General features: G+C 44.9%; 2 protein-coding genes across 4 annotated transcripts; one reads left to right on the forward strand and one right to left on the reverse strand.

Annotated features, from left to right (window-relative positions):
- Positions 1-2,450: 2,450 nt before the first annotated feature.
- On the forward strand, positions 2,451-6,319 carry LOC106601742 (NHP2-like protein 1). Of its 2 annotated transcripts, XM_014194098.2 has the most exons (4): positions 2,451-2,542; positions 2,836-2,915; positions 3,499-3,619; positions 5,626-6,319. In XM_014194098.2, exons 2-4 carry the CDS (start codon positions 2,913-2,915, stop codon positions 5,886-5,888), a joined length of 387 nt encoding a protein of 128 aa, XP_014049573.2. In that variant the 5' UTR covers positions 2,451-2,542; positions 2,836-2,912; the 3' UTR covers positions 5,889-6,319. The 2 variants fall into 2 exon arrangements, with proteins under 2 accessions (XP_014049573.2, XP_014049572.2); XM_014194097.2 differs by lacking the exon at positions 2,451-2,542 and having other exon boundaries at positions 2,631-2,915.
- Positions 6,320-6,494: 175 nt separating this feature from the next.
- On the reverse strand, positions 6,495-15,924 carry si:ch211-256e16.3 (kelch-like protein 20). 2 transcript variants are annotated; one of them, XM_014194096.2, is made up of 12 exons: positions 15,708-15,924; positions 14,166-14,454; positions 12,166-12,300; positions 11,767-11,958; positions 11,194-11,337; positions 9,992-10,178; positions 9,568-9,714; positions 9,248-9,376; positions 8,765-8,941; positions 8,277-8,423; positions 7,877-8,042; positions 6,495-7,523 (listed from the first exon to the last, which is right to left on the reverse strand). In XM_014194096.2, the coding sequence occupies exons 2-12, from the start codon at positions 14,433-14,435 to the stop codon at positions 7,352-7,354; spliced, it is 1,866 nt and encodes a 621-aa protein (XP_014049571.1). In that variant the 5' UTR covers positions 14,436-14,454; positions 15,708-15,924; the 3' UTR covers positions 6,495-7,351. The 2 variants fall into 2 exon arrangements, with proteins under 2 accessions (XP_014049571.1, XP_045571458.1); XM_045715502.1 differs by lacking the exon at positions 11,194-11,337.
- Between the last annotated feature and the right edge of the window lie 522 nt (positions 15,925-16,446).

The raw sequence follows: 16,446 nt of genomic DNA on the forward strand, positions 1-16,446 counted from the left end.
ATGCAAGGTTACTCACACAAGTGAGACTGACTGCAAATGGATTTGAACCCATCTGCGCAATACAAGACTGGTATTCTTTCCTAAAAGCCTAGGCATTATAAGGGAGCTAATGCAAGTCTTGGTGTCTTGCAGCCATTAGCTGTTGGATTTTGAAATTTGAGGTATGCGGATTCTCACTGACTTAAAAAAAAACTATGTTCAGAATGTGCACTATCCCTAAATTCATTACAGCTGAGAGTTTCGTATCTCGATAGAATACTATTTCTACTGCGCGATTAAAGTTCCTCCTCCCGGGTCGCCGGTAGCTTCCACCATAGACAATCGGCACATAACTAATGCCGTGGAGAAAGAGATAGGTGAAGTTAAGTCAGCCCGGTTAATTGGAAACGGTACATTGCTAATATTTTGTGGTAGCCAGGCTCAGCAAGGGAAGATTCTGCAAATGGAAAAGCTTAATGGGAAGAAGATTAAAAGCCATGTCCCTGGTGCTTATTCTAGGTTGAGGGGAGTCATCACTGGGGTCCCAATATATATGTCCGCTATGGACATGAGATTAGTGCCACCTTAATTGGGGAGGATAGGCTCGTGGTAATGGCTGGAGCAGAATAAGTGGAATTAATCAAATATTTCAAACACATTATTTCCATGTGTTTGATGCCATTCCATTCCCTCCGTTCCAACCATTATTATGAGCCATCCTCCCTTCAGCATCCTCCACTGGTCCACAGATGTGAAGGGAAGCAGAGTGATTAAAGCCAAAATGTTGATCAGTAGGAAAGAGGGTCAAACAAGCGAAAGCTTATCAGTGCTGCTGAGGTTTGAGAAAGTTTTGCAGAGAAAGCTACAGATAGGATTTCTTAGTTTCAATGTTAGAGAATTTGTCCCATATGCATTACAATGTTTTCAATGCCAAAGAATGGGACATGTAGCGCCTCAATGTAAAGGAAAGAAAAGATGTGCCAAGTGTTGAAGTGAACATCTGACCGTAAGGCGCTACAGAGGGTAGTGCTTACTGCCCGGTACATCACTGGGGCCAAGCTTCCCGCCATCCAGGGCCTATATACTAGGCGGTGTCAGAGGAAAGCACAAAAAATTGTCAAAGACTCCAGTCACCCAAGTCATAGACTGTTTTCTCTGCTACCGCATGGCAAGCAGTACCGGAGCGCCAAGTGTAGGTCCAAGAGGCTCTTTAACAGCTTTTACCCCCCAAACCATAAAACTGCTGAACAATTAATCAAATGGTCACCGGATTATTTACATTGACACCCCCCCATTTGTTTTTTTACACTGCTGCTACTCGCCGTTTATTATCTATGCATAGTCACTTCACCCCTACCTCCATGTACAAATTACCTCAACTAACCTGTACCCCAGTACATTGACTCGGGAACCGGTACCCCCTCTATATAGCCTTGTTACTGTCATTTTATTGGGTTACTTTTTTATTATTTTTTACTCTAGTTTATTTGGCAAATATTTTCTTAACTCTTTTTTGAACTGCACTGTTGGTTAAGGGCTTGTAAGTGAGCATTTCACAGTAAGGTCTACACGTGACAAATAAAGTTTGATTTGAACATGATTACGGTGAATGTGGAAGGAATGTGAAGGTTAAGCATTATAATTGTGGGGAGAACACAGTGCAGCATTTGGTGGATGCCAGGTGCAAAGAGAGGCTAGAGAGGCTCAGAGATAGAGGATCAGTCATGATGTATCATATGTATAGGCTATAAGACAGATTGGTAGAACTGCAGTGTGGACTGATGGAGCTTCCATGGATGTTCCTGTAGTAAGTGGACCAACTGTAGGACCTACTGTAGGGGCTGGTGCTTCTGATGGGCCTGGCATTGTTTCAAGGCCTGTTCAGAAATCTTGCGCTCATGAATGTGCAGTGTCAAAGGACACTGATAATGAATAAAGTTGACTTCATAGCTTTTATTGGAAAGGTTATCAATACGACTCTGGTTGTGGAAAGCAGAAATGCAAGGTTGAAGGTTATTGTGGAGACGGCAAAATAGATATTGGGAGTAACAGATGTTACTGTTGAAATAGTTTTTGACATGGGGAGGGTTTTGGGGGGAGGGTGTGGTAGTAGTTAGTACTGATTTATTTGGTTTTGAAAGTTATTTTCATGGTAGCACAGAACTGGGCAGATCATGGTTGATCGTACATTTCAGCACAGTAGGTGGCGGTATGCACTTTAAACGTTTGTTTGCGGACCACCATGATATCATAGTAGTAGAATAAGAAGAAGCAGCAGCAGAAAACTCGTTGGCTACACAGACTCCCCAAAGACTTTTATAACTAAACCAGGATAGACCACAGCTCGTCGTTTCAAATAGAAACACATGAGTCATAGTGGGCAGAACAAGCAAGGAGGTGGGCAGAGCCAAGCACGAGCTAGCGAGATCCTATTGGCGAGTTCTAGCAGTATTTACATATTTCCCTTAGGCAACACCTACTCTATGAAATGCGAGTGTGCAATAACTCAATTCGCCTTTATGCTCCTTCTAAACAACGCAATTTTGTTTTACTTTGGCAAAGGGTAAAGTCTACAAAACTTACACCACTCTCTTCGTAACATACTTTACTTTTGGGAACAGAAAACTGTATTGAGATTAAATGTTTAATCTATGAGAAAATGTGTAGAATGTCTGCCAAAATACGTCAAGTTCCATTTTATCCCACCGCCGGCCAGTGGGCTTCCTCTTACTACCATATTTGTTAGTGAGTGGAAACTCCAAGCGGATGCTTCACATTTAAACATTCGGTGAAATATCTGTCTCGTCGTTCTATCTGTGGATTCACTTTGCACATTTTTAATACGTCTTTCAACAGGTTATTTCTGTCCTCTGTGAAGCACACGCCGAGAGGACAGAGGGATTTAACATCTTAATCACTGGAAAATTGAAGAAATGGTGAGCTCAGAATAATCGAAGTATGCCTGTGCTAGCTAAGTTAGTTAGCAAGGTAGCTAGCTATCTGTTGTTCAAATCAAATGTATTGGTCACATACATTTAGCAGATGCTATTGCGGGTGTAGCGACCAACCGACTAGCTGTCTTATTGTAGAGTTTATGAAATGTCTGGCAGCACCACGCCTCATCAGCGTGGTATTGTAACGTTACCACGTGTTTCCTCGATGTTTAAGATACATGGATATATTGGGGACTTCTAAACTAACTTGCATTATTGATTCCATGAAAGTAATTGTCTGATTTGTACAGATTAGATATTATTATTCCTAAAAGAGTAGCAAAAATGTATGTGTGGCGACTGTGACCGAGATATGTGTTTACAACATTCACTGTAGTAACTAGCTAACGTTAGCTATGCACTCTGGACAACCGCCAGTGGTCGCTATTGACCTGTCCTTTGAGTGGATCTGTCAAAAGACCGATAAAAAGAGCCCCCCCCCCCCCCAGCGGCTGTCCACGCTGTGTTGATATGTGTGGCCTGGTCCCCATATTAATTCTAACCACAATATATTTAACCTTATTAGGCTGATGCAGAAGTCAACCCCAAGGCCTACCCTCTGGCTGATGCCACACTGAGCAAAACCATCCTGGACCTTGTGCAGCAAGCTGCCAATTACAAGCAGCTCCGCAAAGGGGCCAATGAAGGTGAGACAAACCTATCTGTAGTGGAACTACATTGTTTTGGTTGCAGGGTTGGAAACGCACAAGATGTTTACTCCAACAAGGTGACGAACTCTATGCATTTTATGCACGCATTGACGACGACAATATCGAGCCGGGTTTGAGGGTCGTCACCGACCCAGAGGACTGGGGGGATCTCGTCTTTAATCAGGTCAACACCCGCAAGGCCGCGGGCCTGCTGGTATTCCAGGGTGTGTTCTCAGCATGCGCAAAACAGCTGGCAGGCATATTCAGTCATTTTCAACCTCTCCATGTCCCAGTCTGTAATCCCCACATGTTTTAAGATGACCACCATCATTCCTGTTCCTAAGAACCCTTCATGCCACAATGACTACCGCCCTGTAGCACTCACTTCTGTAATCATGAAGTGCATTGAGAGGCTGGTTATGGCACACATTAACTCCACCATCCCAGCCACCGTAGACCCACTGCAATTTGTATACACCCCCAACAGATCCATAGATGACGCAATCTCAATTGCTCTCCACACTGCCCTCACCCACCTAGATAAGAGGAATACCTATGTGAGAATGCTATTCATTGACTACAGCTCAGTGTTCAACACCATTATTCCCTCCACGCTCATCACCAAGCTTAAGACTCTAGGTGTGAACACCTCCCTCTGCACCTGGATCCTGGACTTTCTGACGGGCCAACCACAGGTGGTGAGGGTAAACAACATTTACCTCCACCACGCTGAACCTTAACACAGGGGCCCGTGCTTAGTCTCCTCCTGTATTCCCTGTTCACCCACGACTGTGTGGCCACCCACGACTCCAATACCATTATTAAGTTTGCTGACGACACAACAGTGGTTGGCCTGATCACCAGCGACGATGAGTCAGCCTACAGGGAGGAGGTCAGTGACATGACAGTGTGGTGCCGGAGCAACAACCTCTCCTTTAATGTCAGCAAGACCAAGGAGCTGATTGTGGACTACATCAATGGGGCGGCAGTGGAGCAGGTAGATGGCTTCAAGTTCCTCGTGTCCAAATCACTAAAGACTTAAAATGGTCGAAAAGCAGGCGCGAAGAATCTGTCGTGAAGAAGGCGCGACAGTGCCTCGTCCCCTCAGGAGGGTAAAACTGTTCTACAGCTGTACCATTGAGAGCATGTTGACTGGCTGCATCACTGCTTGGTATGGCAGTAGCACCGCCCTCGATCGCATGGCGCTACAGAGGGTTCTGCGGACAGCCCATTACATTACGGGGGCAGAGCTCCCTTCCATCCAGGACCTCTATATCAGGCGGTGTGAAAAGATGGCCCGGAAAATCGTCAAAGACCCCAACCACCCAAGCCATAGACTATTTTCTCAGCTGCCATATGGCAAGAGGTACCGGTGCATCAAGTCTGACACCAACAGGCTCTTGAACAGCTTCTATCCCCAAGCAAAACAACTGATAAATAGTTAACAAAATAGCTACACGGACCGAGTTTACCTTGTATCTTTATTGGCCTGATATCAGTATATGCACTCGCTAAGCACACACACTGTCACTCCAACACACTCACTCCATTTGGTCGTTTGCACATAATATGCACATGCATTTATACTGACTGTACAGACCTGCACACCCACTCACATGCAAGCTGCTGCTGCTCTTAACTTATATCCCATCGCCTAGTCACCTTACACCTATATATAGCTACCTCCATCACTCCAGTATCCCTGCACATGTAAATATGGTATTGGAACTGACTTTCTAAATATTTCCTGTATATAGTATGCTTACTTTGTATATTTATCTCGTTCTTTATTTTTTTTCTAGTAATACACTTATTGCATTGTTGGGTTTTGAGTTTGTAAAAAAGGCATTTCACATTAACTTGCTACTGTCTAGCTCCTAACATGTTCGGAGGAAGACTGCATTTCATCCAGACCAGTAATACAATCGACATGCCTCTGGAAAAGTACCTCCTCACAGCTTGATTTGTCACTCTCTAACCTCTGCTCGCCCTCTCTCCCCCAGCCACTAAAACACTTAACCGCGGTATTGCTGAGTTCATCGTGATGGCTGCAGACGCAGAGCCCCTGGAGATCATCCTCCACCTGCCACTGCTCTGCGAGGACAAGAACGTGCCCTATGTGTTTGTGCGCTCCAAGCAGGCCCTGGGACGCGCCTGCGGGGTCTCACGCCCAGTCATTGCCACTTCGGTCACCATCAAGGAGGGCTCGCAGCTCAAGCCCCAGATCCAGTCTACCCAGATGGCCATTGAGAGACTGCTGGTGTGAGCAGAGAGCTCAGGATGGGGGTTGTAGGGTTAACGATGGGACGGGCTATGATTTAATGTTGTCCTGCTTTGTTTCATGTTCTGTCAGACTCATGTATAGAAGATTCTATTTTGTAAGGCTGTGTCCATTTTGAAATGTTGGGACAGAATAGGTATATCTGAAGCGTTGGAACAAAAATGGCTTAACTTGTTTTTAACATTGTTGTAAATGTGGCAATTATATATAAAGAGAATACGGGATGTCAAACTAAGCATAGAATCATACTTAGCTTTCCTTATGTTGACTGTTTTCCTTCATTTGGTGTGGTCAAAGGTGGCCATGTTCATTCCAGTATTTGTAGTGTTTCATTTGGGAAACATTCCTACATAGGTTTTAAATTATAATTTGATTAAATACATTGTCACTGTGTAAGTGATTGTGTAATTATGGAAGACCCTGTCTCAGTTAAAATGATCCTGTTCAAGTTTCAGCATTGTAATCAAAGGAACCTATATGGGCAGATGGATGCATGACCTGGTAAAATGGGTTTAGATCCTGGCATCTATAGGGGGGGGACAAGATTAGGTTGAGATGCACCCAGAATAGTCAGATTCAGTAATAACCATATTGGCATCCATATGCTTTTATTAAATTCACATTTCCACTTTTACAGAATTAAAATGACTACTGGAAAGCAACATTTACTAAGCAAACCGATTAGACAAATATAACCTAAACCATATAACAGGCAGTCAAAAGGCAATTGTGAACAGACCTAAACTTGCATGACAAAACATGTTTGGCTTTTGTTCACCAATTTGTCTCATACTGGTTCACAATGGATTCTTTGGCCAATAAAGAGCATCTTTTATAAAATGGGAAAAATAATGATCTTCCAATTGTAATAAAATGGGCCATCAACTAAAGAAACATCAAATAAATACAAAACGTCACATTACAAAAATACAGTACGATGGTTGTGGAGAAAACACCGTTGTAAGGTGACAGTTCTAATGAAACAGCCTGACCCCAAACGTTTACGTAACATTACGAGAGGGTTCCATAAGTGGGTGACGAGGGTCATCCATCCTAAATGATACCTTTACCATTGACACAGTGACATATTGCCATGGCAACAGAATGGAACCATGCCATTGAGTAAGAACAGGCTTTCATGGTGAAATAAAGACCACTTTTGTCAGGCTTGCCATTGAGGCAGTCACACAACTGTCCTCCATGAGTTAAGCCTTGAGGCGCAGTGACTTGGCAAGGTCAAGACTCACGATGAGACAGAATAGCAGCCCTACTAAGGTAGTTAGCTGCCCTCTGGCATTCTCTCTGGCACAGAGTGACTTCTGTTCACCTGAACAGCCAGGGTCAGGTTGACTGTTTGGCAGAGATGCATAGTCGGAGCTCTCCAAAAGGTGGCAGTCTGGAGCAATACAAATGAATGGTCTGGAGTTCTCCATCAGTCTCTCTTTCCCTCAGTCCACAGAGAACTCGGTCTCAGAGGCAGTGCCGGGACGGCTGCCCCCATGGGCGTCCTTCCTCAGCTGCAGAGAGACACAGCTCAGCCAGCTCCGGCTGGTGGGCATCTCCCCCACGATCTCCCAGCTGTCTGTCTCCTCACAGTACCGCTCGATGGTGTCGTGGTACCTGGCGGACAGATGGAACAGGTTGCGTAGGCTCTGGTCAAAAGTAGTGCACTACATATGGAATAAAAGGTGCCATTTCATCAAAAGTAGTGCTATGAATAGGGTGCCATAGGCAGCCCAGATACTTTTCATATTCTCCTTAAAAATATATTTTATAGGCCTTGCACCTGCCAAATAAGGGTCGTATTCAGTAGGCACCAAACGTGAGAAAACGGACTGAAATAGGGAGAGAATACGTCAACTTGTTCAATAACAAACGCTTGCTTTCATTTTCTGTTGAAAACCATTTTGCTCAGGTGTGGCCTAATAAATACAATCAAGCTGAATATGATTAGACATGGAGCTGTCTTTTACCTGTCCCAGCCCTCCTCTCCACCCAACACATAGATCTTGCCGTCCACCACGGCCACACCGGGCCGGTAGCGCCTCTCCCTCATATGGGCACACATGGTCCACTGGTTACTCTTGGGGTCGTAACACTCCACCTTGTCTGTGTTCTCTGTGGACGCATGCCAGCCACCTAGGAATGGAATACAGGAGAAAATCCTAATGTATTTTTCCACAGACAATGTGGAAATATCCTCTGGCTTCAAACTAGGGCCTTACTACTTTTTTCCTGATCAGGTCACGTGTTCAGGGAAAAGTCACTATGTATCAAGCATCTTAGAGTAGGTGTGCTGATCTTGGATCAGGTCCCCCATGTCCATGTAACTGTATTCATTGTGATCTAAAAGTCAAAACTGATCCCTGATACCTATGACGTAGATTTTCCCCTTCAGGGTGCAGGCAGCAGAGCCGGAGCGAGCGATCTGCATGGGGGCCACCTCAGTCCATACAGACGTTTTAGGGTTGTACACCTGGGCCAGGTCTGTGCCGTCACCATCCTCTAGAACAGCACCACCTAGGAGCCAGGAGGACACCGATAAGTTACTATCCAATATTAAAGATGACCTGTAGACAATTCAAACTACCGCATATAAAGCAATTTCAAAAAAATTATATAAACCAAGCTGAACCTATAGAGTTGCTGTGACTGTCCACAGTAAATACTTTGCCTGCGTTTATACAGTCATCCCAATTCTGATATTTTTCCCACAAATAGGTCTTTTGACCAATCACATCAGATCTTTTTCAGGGCTGATCAGAAAAGACCAATTCATGAAAAAAATATCAGAATTGGGCTGCCTGTGTAAACGCAGCCATAGAGTTCTCTGGAAGTGGGTGAGCAATGATCTCCCCTACCTGTGACATAGAGCAGTCCATCCAGTGCCACCACAGCAGGGCTGGTGACGGCCATCTTGACCGACTCCATGAACTGCCAGGTGTTGGTGTGGGGGTTGTAACACTCGACCGAGTCCAGGCGGGAACGGCCCTCCCAGCCCCCCACCGCAAACACATAGCCATCCAGCATCACCAAACCTGGAGGGGAGGGAGGGGGACATATTCATGGAAGATCCGGCCTGCTCAACTTTAAACAGAGAGGAGTTATCCAATGGAAGTCTATCTTCAATCAGAAGTCTGCCAGCAGTCACAAATGATGTACTGTATTGGCTATTGTTTTATTCCATTACAGAAGTCATGGACGGGGACCTAACCTGTTACAAAAAAAAGTCAAGTCCCCGGCTGTCCTAACCAGTGTTATGGAATAAAACTAATTTTAACGCTGACATGTCAGACAGTATGTTAAAATGGATAAATAAATGGCTAGAATTGACTGATTTCTACCTAGCTCAGAGCGGGCTACGTTCATGGGGGCCATCTCCAGCCAGGAGTCGAAGCAGGGGTCATAGCGCCACATCTCTCTGCTGGCCGAGCCATCAGGGAACTCCCCTCCAGCCAGGTACAGAGTGGAGCCTGGGGGAGAGAACATGGAGATTGGAATAGATTAGAAAATAATACAATTATTTTGTGAGAAACTGACATTTCTCTTTTCTTCATCTCATTCTCAAGCATTAGGTCAAATGTAACAAAGGTCCTATAACAATCTATAACATACAGTAGTATCACTAAGTGTTAATATACAAACTAAACCAAATGGTCCTCACCTGAAACCACCAGGCCGTGTTTACTGACAGCGAAGGGCAGGCAGGCCAGACTCTTCCACTGGCTGGTAAGGGGGTCAAAACTCTCCACGCTACGCAGCACCACCTTATCATCCTCTCCCCCCACCGTCACAATCACCTCAGCTGTCCCTGTCACAGAGAGAGGCCAGCAGAGAAGGATGTGACTGGGGAGCCACAGAGACTAGTCCCTTCAGAGAGCTGGTCATTGTATTAGAGGCAGTTGGTAGAACAATCCTCCAGGCATACCAGGGTTTGCGCTTCGGAAAGCTAATTAAAGCGCTAGGCGTGTGGAGGAGTTTGGCAAGTGGGAGGTTAAATGTGTGTGTTCAAGTCCTTCTGTTTGTCAGGGTGACAGGGTGTATTTGGAATGTGTTTATGTGCATGTAGCCATGCGTGTGGTACCTACCTGTGGACCTACGTGGGCGTGCTCGGGGGCAGTAGAGCTCTCCTCGTCGGTCCTGTAGCAGCAGGTAGTCCTTGGCCTCAGAGATGAGCCTCTGACAGCGCTGGGACTCCCGGACCACCTCCAGGGACTCAATCACATCGTGGATGTAGTACGGGCTGATCAGGGGCAGGCGGATGTGCTCCAAGACCTGCAGGGAGACGTGGGTTAGAATGACGACATACACTGAAAACAAACACACCTGCACTCACTGGACACAGACACAGGTAGGCATCTCCATCCGACCTCTACAGTTTTATATACACATTAAAACAAGGCCATAGGACCTAACCTTCAATTTAGCTCTTTTCATTTAATGGTTAGGTCCTATTCCATTTTTACAGAGTGACCTTGATACCTCCAACTTCCACTTAACATGATAGGATCGCTGACCCCTGACCTATCCAAAATGACACCGACTCACATCTGAGAGGCTCTAAATTCGATTGGTGCCAGGTCAGGGTGACACCTTCCAGGGCCCATGGTTACTATAGGACCATACAATGGGGTTCTAACCTCTATAAGAATATTTTGAAGATAAATACACAACGCAAAGGATGAGAGGACGAGTGTACTAGACTACTAATGGTCAATAACGAATTGTAAATAGGAGTTGGTTTTCAGTGCAACATCTGTGGAATGTCACTCCTGAACTCAGAGCGACGTGGGCTACATGTGCCACCTTTTCATTGGTCTGTACATTGAGTCGGGAGCAGGATACTGGTTATTTGGCCATTTGCCAAGTTGTACTGCAAGGACTTCTGATTGGTCAACCCCAGGCTAGGGTGGGGGGTTATAAATGACATCCTGTTCCTTTGTTCGGTGGAGAAAAGCTGAGGACAGGGGAGACTGAACATCTGACTCCCAGCATAACATCTTGATTTGTCCTCTCTGAATAAACCTATTTTTCTCCCCCTGATTTGCTTTGGAGTTTGTGTTATTGAAGAATAACACATTTCTAACACCCCTAACGTTTAGTTAACGCTGAGTGACTGACAGCTGGGGTTTCAGACTGTCAGATCTACTGGGGATTCCAGAGCTTAAAACCCCACACACCACAGTCAACTGTAGGGAGGGGGGCGTAGCACAGAGCTGGACACAATCTGTTGCCTAGATACTGCTCAACACACAGACCACTGCATTGACTGTTGTGTTTCCACGCTGACCTTTTCAAAGCTCTGCCTGCGGGTGGCGCTCTTGTCCAGCCACAGCATGGTGGCCTCGAACACAGTCTCCTCCTTGGCTACGTTCAGGTGGTCGCTGGCGATGATTTCCGTCAGCTTGTCTGCACACAGAGAGAGGAACTCCTCCTGGGGGGGGGGGGGGGCAGTGTTCAAAAGAATTTGAAATTTAAAGCTAAAAATTGCATTTCTTATTGGAACAAGTCAAGGTAGTCCCTCCCTGTTTAAGTCTAGTTTCTTCCTTTTGGTGCCTAATGAACATGATCCAGGGCTGGCAAGGGGCCAGCAAGGGGAACAAAAGACAGTTGACTATGATGTCACTTCCCCTTTCTCACATACACAAAGAATGGGAATGTCTAAACAATGAGACATGAGAAATGTCCTCTCCATCATCTGCACTGTTCTGAAGAAACAACACGGGTGAAACCAAATAGCTCTCTGGGATCATTGTGTTCAATGCAGCACAGATGAAGGAGAACAGAGGTGAAAAATACATTTGAAACTATTGAGACGCCCCAGGTTTGGACTACACAACCCAGACCTCCTTTCCTATTTCACCTGTTGGCAGACACTGCCGAAGTGCTGGAGGATGTAGTCCATGCTGCGTTTCTCCAGCTCCCTGCAGGAGTGGGCCTCAGCGAAGCAGTGGATGCCCACACAGTTCATCTCATCCATCTGGCGCTCCATGAAGCGGCAGCAGGCTTCACGCACTGCCATCACGTCCAAGAGGTTGGCCGCAGCCAGCAGGGCCTGGGGGTCACAGGTCAATGACATTTGATTTCAAGAAAGTCAACTCAGGACATTTATTTAGGAAATGAGAAGCGCCATTTACTGTACTTATAACTAGGAATGAAACTGACTTCAACTCTGGTGTAGTTCAACTTTAATTTAACAACTGCAATGCTAAACCAGAAGCTGACTACAAAGTGAGACAGGAAGATAACGGTTCGACCTCACCTGCACGTTGGCCTTGGAGATGACCACCTCAGCCGTGTAGGCGTAGCTGACCAGCATGCCAATCATCTGGGACTCCACTCCGTTGATGGCCACCCGCTCCTGTCTGGACTCCATCAGGTCTGTGGAGAACATGGCCTGGGGAGGGCAGAGCATTAGGACAAGAGAGAAGCAGACTCCTGCCAATGGAAAAGCGCCAACAACAAATGACCACATTTAAGTACTTCAGGTCTGCAGTGAGTGACAATATAAAAGATGCACGGTCATCAGTAAACTGTATCCATTCAGTAAATGGAATAGTTCAGGAGCAGGGGCACCGTCAGCTTGCTCATCCCTGTTGCACCACTGTATTGCACTCTGGATCTATGTCGTATAGTAGTTAGAATAATCATTGGGGGGGGGGGTGCTTATATTTGTCCTGTTATACACAAGTGTGTAATTTGCATATCCCAACTCCCCCTGAGACACCCGCATGGAGTGGGGTCACGACCAGGGTCACCATTGTACAGTTCCCCTGGAGCAATTAGGGTTAAGTGCCTCAGGGGCAAGGAGCCTGTGCTCTAGGGCACAGCGACAGTATTTTTTACCTTGTCGGCTACGGAAGTCCAACGCTCGAGGCCACCGACTTATATTAACGCACAGTCTGACTGTCCGGTATGAGTTGGTAAGTGTTAGTGTATCATACGCAAAATTGCCACTGGGGATGAGAGGGACATGTCCCTTCCCCCAATATTCCGAACAGGTTGATTGTAGAATAACAGGACATTTTGATTTAAAACTGCAAAATTCTCATCCTCATGGCAAATAGCATGAGATGAGCTATAAAACAGCACGTTTCTCTCTACCCCATGGAAAATGTGTAGAACTGCAAAAAAATTGCTTTAAAACTGCAACATTTTCTCTCAGCCTCATGACAAAATGTGTAGAATAGCATTTATAAAACTGCAATGCATTAGTCGGGCCCCGTTCGGACGCACTGAGCCTCCTCTGCTGTCTATACAGACACACTATATATTCGCGCGCCTCCCGCTTCAGTACCAGTAAGTGAAATATTACTAATTTACAGTTTCAATGAAGACTCTCCCCCGACTCTCCCTCTAACAGGCATTCAGCCAGTCCTGAGTTCAAGATATGTTTTAGCTCAACCTCCACCTGTAAACTATGAAAACTACAAAACTTGATAGTCAATGTATGATCAATTTAGTAGATGATATCCTATGTAAATATGAATGTGCATCATCATTATAATAGTACTCAGTCTTCCTCTTTTGTGTATTATTAATATTTTAAATACTTTCATTGATGGTGACTTATCCTTTCACTTATACCGTTTTCAAAGTACCCCTCAAGAGAGGGCATAAATTCATGTCAAACTGTAGAATTGCAGGAACTTTCTTTTTATATGTAAATATTCACAATTATAATAAAACTCAGTCTTGATCTTTTTTGTCTTCTTAATATTTGCCTTGAAATACCTTAATTCATGATGGTGCTGACTTATCCTTCCACTTGTACTGTTTTCAAAATACCCTTCAAGAGAGGCATTATAAAGTAATTTCAAACTGTGCACAATTGCAGGAAATGCCTTTTAAAATTTCCCCAAAAATTCTGGGGCACGACTCCCAGATCCAACGTCTACTGTTTGTCCCCCCGAATATCTACCCACAATTTAATTTACATATACATTTTAGTCGTTTAGTAGACGCTCTTATCCAAAGCGACTTACAGGAGCAATTAGGGTTAAATGCCTTGCTCAAGGGCACATCGGCAGATTTTTCACCTAGTTGGTTCGGTGATTCAAACCAGTCACCTTTCGGTTACTGGCCAAATGCTCTTAACCACTAGGCTACCTGCTGCCCTTGTAGTGTATGGAGAAGTAGTGTATGCATTCTATGTCTGCTCTTGGACAATGTATGTTTTTTGTACTCTTGTCCCAATGATAACTTCAACACTCCCTGTGGGGATTAATAAAGTTGTATTGTACCGTACACCACTGTCCATACCTGGAAGTAGGAGCTAAAGGAAGCCAGTACGATGCGGTGACAGGGGAACTCCTGCCCCCCACAGCACAGTGTCACATCACAGAAGGCATTGTTGAGACGCAGGCTGTTCAGGCCCTCCAGGACCTTGTTGGGGTGCCTGGCCTCTACAAACACATAGTCCTCACTGTCCAGCGAGGCCAGGGGAAAGCCAGAGTCCTCAAGGACAGGAGATGGGGGCAGGAAGAAGGTGGCGGATGTGGCCGAGATGTTCACAGCAATGATTTCGGCCATCCTTTCACTTTAGTCAAGCCTGTAGGGGAGGAAGAGGCAGATAGACTGTAGGCTACAGTCTCTTTACCCAGCAGATCTGACCCACTCTCTTACAGCTGCACTAGGGTCAGACAGCATTCCTGTGTAGATTAAGAAACCGTGGACCTGGCGCGAGATCTGGCTCAGAAAACATACCTCAATCCAGGGATGAGAAATGTGTTGTACTACGAATTGTCCCATTATCCCAACTGTTACACTGACGTCATGCTAGTTATAGGTAGACACAGCAACCATTATGGAATGGCATGGCGCATTGAACAACAAAATGGCTTCTATGTCTTCTGCTATCTAGCATGAGGACAAAAATGACACTTTTCCAGAAAAACTAGCAGTAATTCAATCTTCTCAGTTGGGATAATGGGACAATTCGGAGTACAACGCATTTCTCATCCCCCCAGGTCTGCTCCGCACGGCAATGCCATTCGACTCCAAAACGTTGCAATAATGTGTATAACAACTCCGTATAGCTCTGCATTGACATGACTGGTTGGCGGTATATCCTGTATAAACACAAACTCCCTTCCTTGCCAGCTCTGCGAATTGCAAGAAGTATGAATGCCTTGACTTCTGCAGAGCCACATCGGAGTAAATGCTGTGTTTGACTGAGCATGCAGAGCCTTTAAAATCGACACAGGAATGCTGTCCAACCCTAGAGCAGCTTTAAGCAAGCCGGTCGAATCTGCTGGCTACAGTCTATTTTTCCCCAGCTTGCCTGTCAAGAATATTTTCAGTCCACTGGGGCAACAGTCTCCTCTCATATACTGGCCTCTCCATAGCAAATACAATAATACAAAATAAAAAAAGAAGTAAGGTTAGTGAGGGAATTCATAGCAGCATCACAAGTGTCTAGTACAATTTCAAGACCAGATAACGCCATTCCTGTTCACACAACATAATACTGTAGGAATTACATTTCCCCCTTGTTATGGCAATTACACAATTTTCAAACAATGCAATAATTTTGAGGACGCAAACTGATTCCTTTGATTGAAATAGTGCATTGAAACTGAAATTAGAACACTACATATACAATGAATCTGATTAAAACACTAACAAGCTAGTTTGTTATTGCCGAAGATTTCTGGAAAGCGCTCAGACTGACTGACACTGCTGACAACTGCTAAGTTAAATGATGACCGACAGTTGCCTCCTAAAATTGTTATTTATTGCCCAAAATCTAAGACTGCAGACCATGCACTTCTACCCTGACATCGTGATAATATGTTACATTACCTGATAAACATTGCCGCATCAATAGAACAATCCAAATTTGTCAGGTCTCGACAGATTTTTTTTTTAAGAGTCGTGACCACCAGACGACATGTCTTCTTTTCTCTCTGTATTACTTTCTCAGCAGAGTGAAACAGAGCTCCTTATCGCCTCCTGCTGTTTAGGTCCTCGAAGGTCCTTGCTTGGTTACACCGATAGAGATATAAGGTTACACCCTAAAAGGTTGATCCATCATGTACCTGTTCAAAGTATAATGTAATAAAACACATTTTGTGTATATCAGTTAGTCACAGTGTATTATTTATCTAATTTGAAGCTCCACCTAGGTGTAACTCCACATATTATCACCAATAGCCATAATACCACTCCAGTGACTCATGGTTACATCAGAGATAGACTTTGTAAATGTCAGTGGTGATCCTATGCAATGTATGATATGGTCAGATTTCATATAATGACCATAATCTGCATACTGGCACATACAAGACTGGTTATACAACCATTCGGATGGCCTTACTATAAAGTTTCATACGGAAAACAGTTTAGACTTAAGCGATACTTCATCATCATGACCATGACAAGTTGTCCACCAGACACAATCCATGTAGATTAACTGGCTTAAACTTGTCTTCTCCCTCTCTCTGTGTCCTCTCCATTGAAGCCAGAATCAACAACTTTCCATCTGAGCTGACTGCTGGTGCATGGGACTCCTCCTCCCTTCATTTCCTGGTTGACTGGGTCA

This window comes from Salmo salar, chromosome ssa03 (genome assembly GCF_905237065.1).
Source record: "Salmo salar chromosome ssa03, Ssal_v3.1, whole genome shotgun sequence".
Lineage (NCBI taxonomy): Eukaryota > Metazoa > Chordata > Actinopteri > Salmoniformes > Salmonidae > Salmo > Salmo salar.

What these genes read in the sequence shown, in the direction of transcription:
- LOC106601742 (XM_014194098.2), top strand. An exon ending in CCGCAAAGGGGCCAATGAAG is followed by an intron (nt 3,620 to 5,625) that starts GTGAGACAAACC and finishes TCTCTCCCCCAG; the next exon opens with CCACTAAAACACTTAACCGC.
- si:ch211-256e16.3 (XM_014194096.2), bottom strand. Translation starts at nt 14,435, where the DNA reads ATGGCCGAAATCATTGCTGTGAACATCTCGGCCACATCCGCCACCTTC. An exon ending in TCGGCAGTGTCTGCCAACAG is followed by an intron (nt 11,338 to 11,766) that starts GTGAAATAGGAA and finishes CCCCCCCCCCAG; the next exon opens with GAGGAGTTCCTCTCTCTGTG. An exon ending in GGAGAGGAGGGCTGGGACAG is followed by an intron (nt 7,524 to 7,876) that starts GTAAAAGACAGC and finishes TCTGTCCGCCAG; the next exon opens with GTACCACGACACCATCGAGC.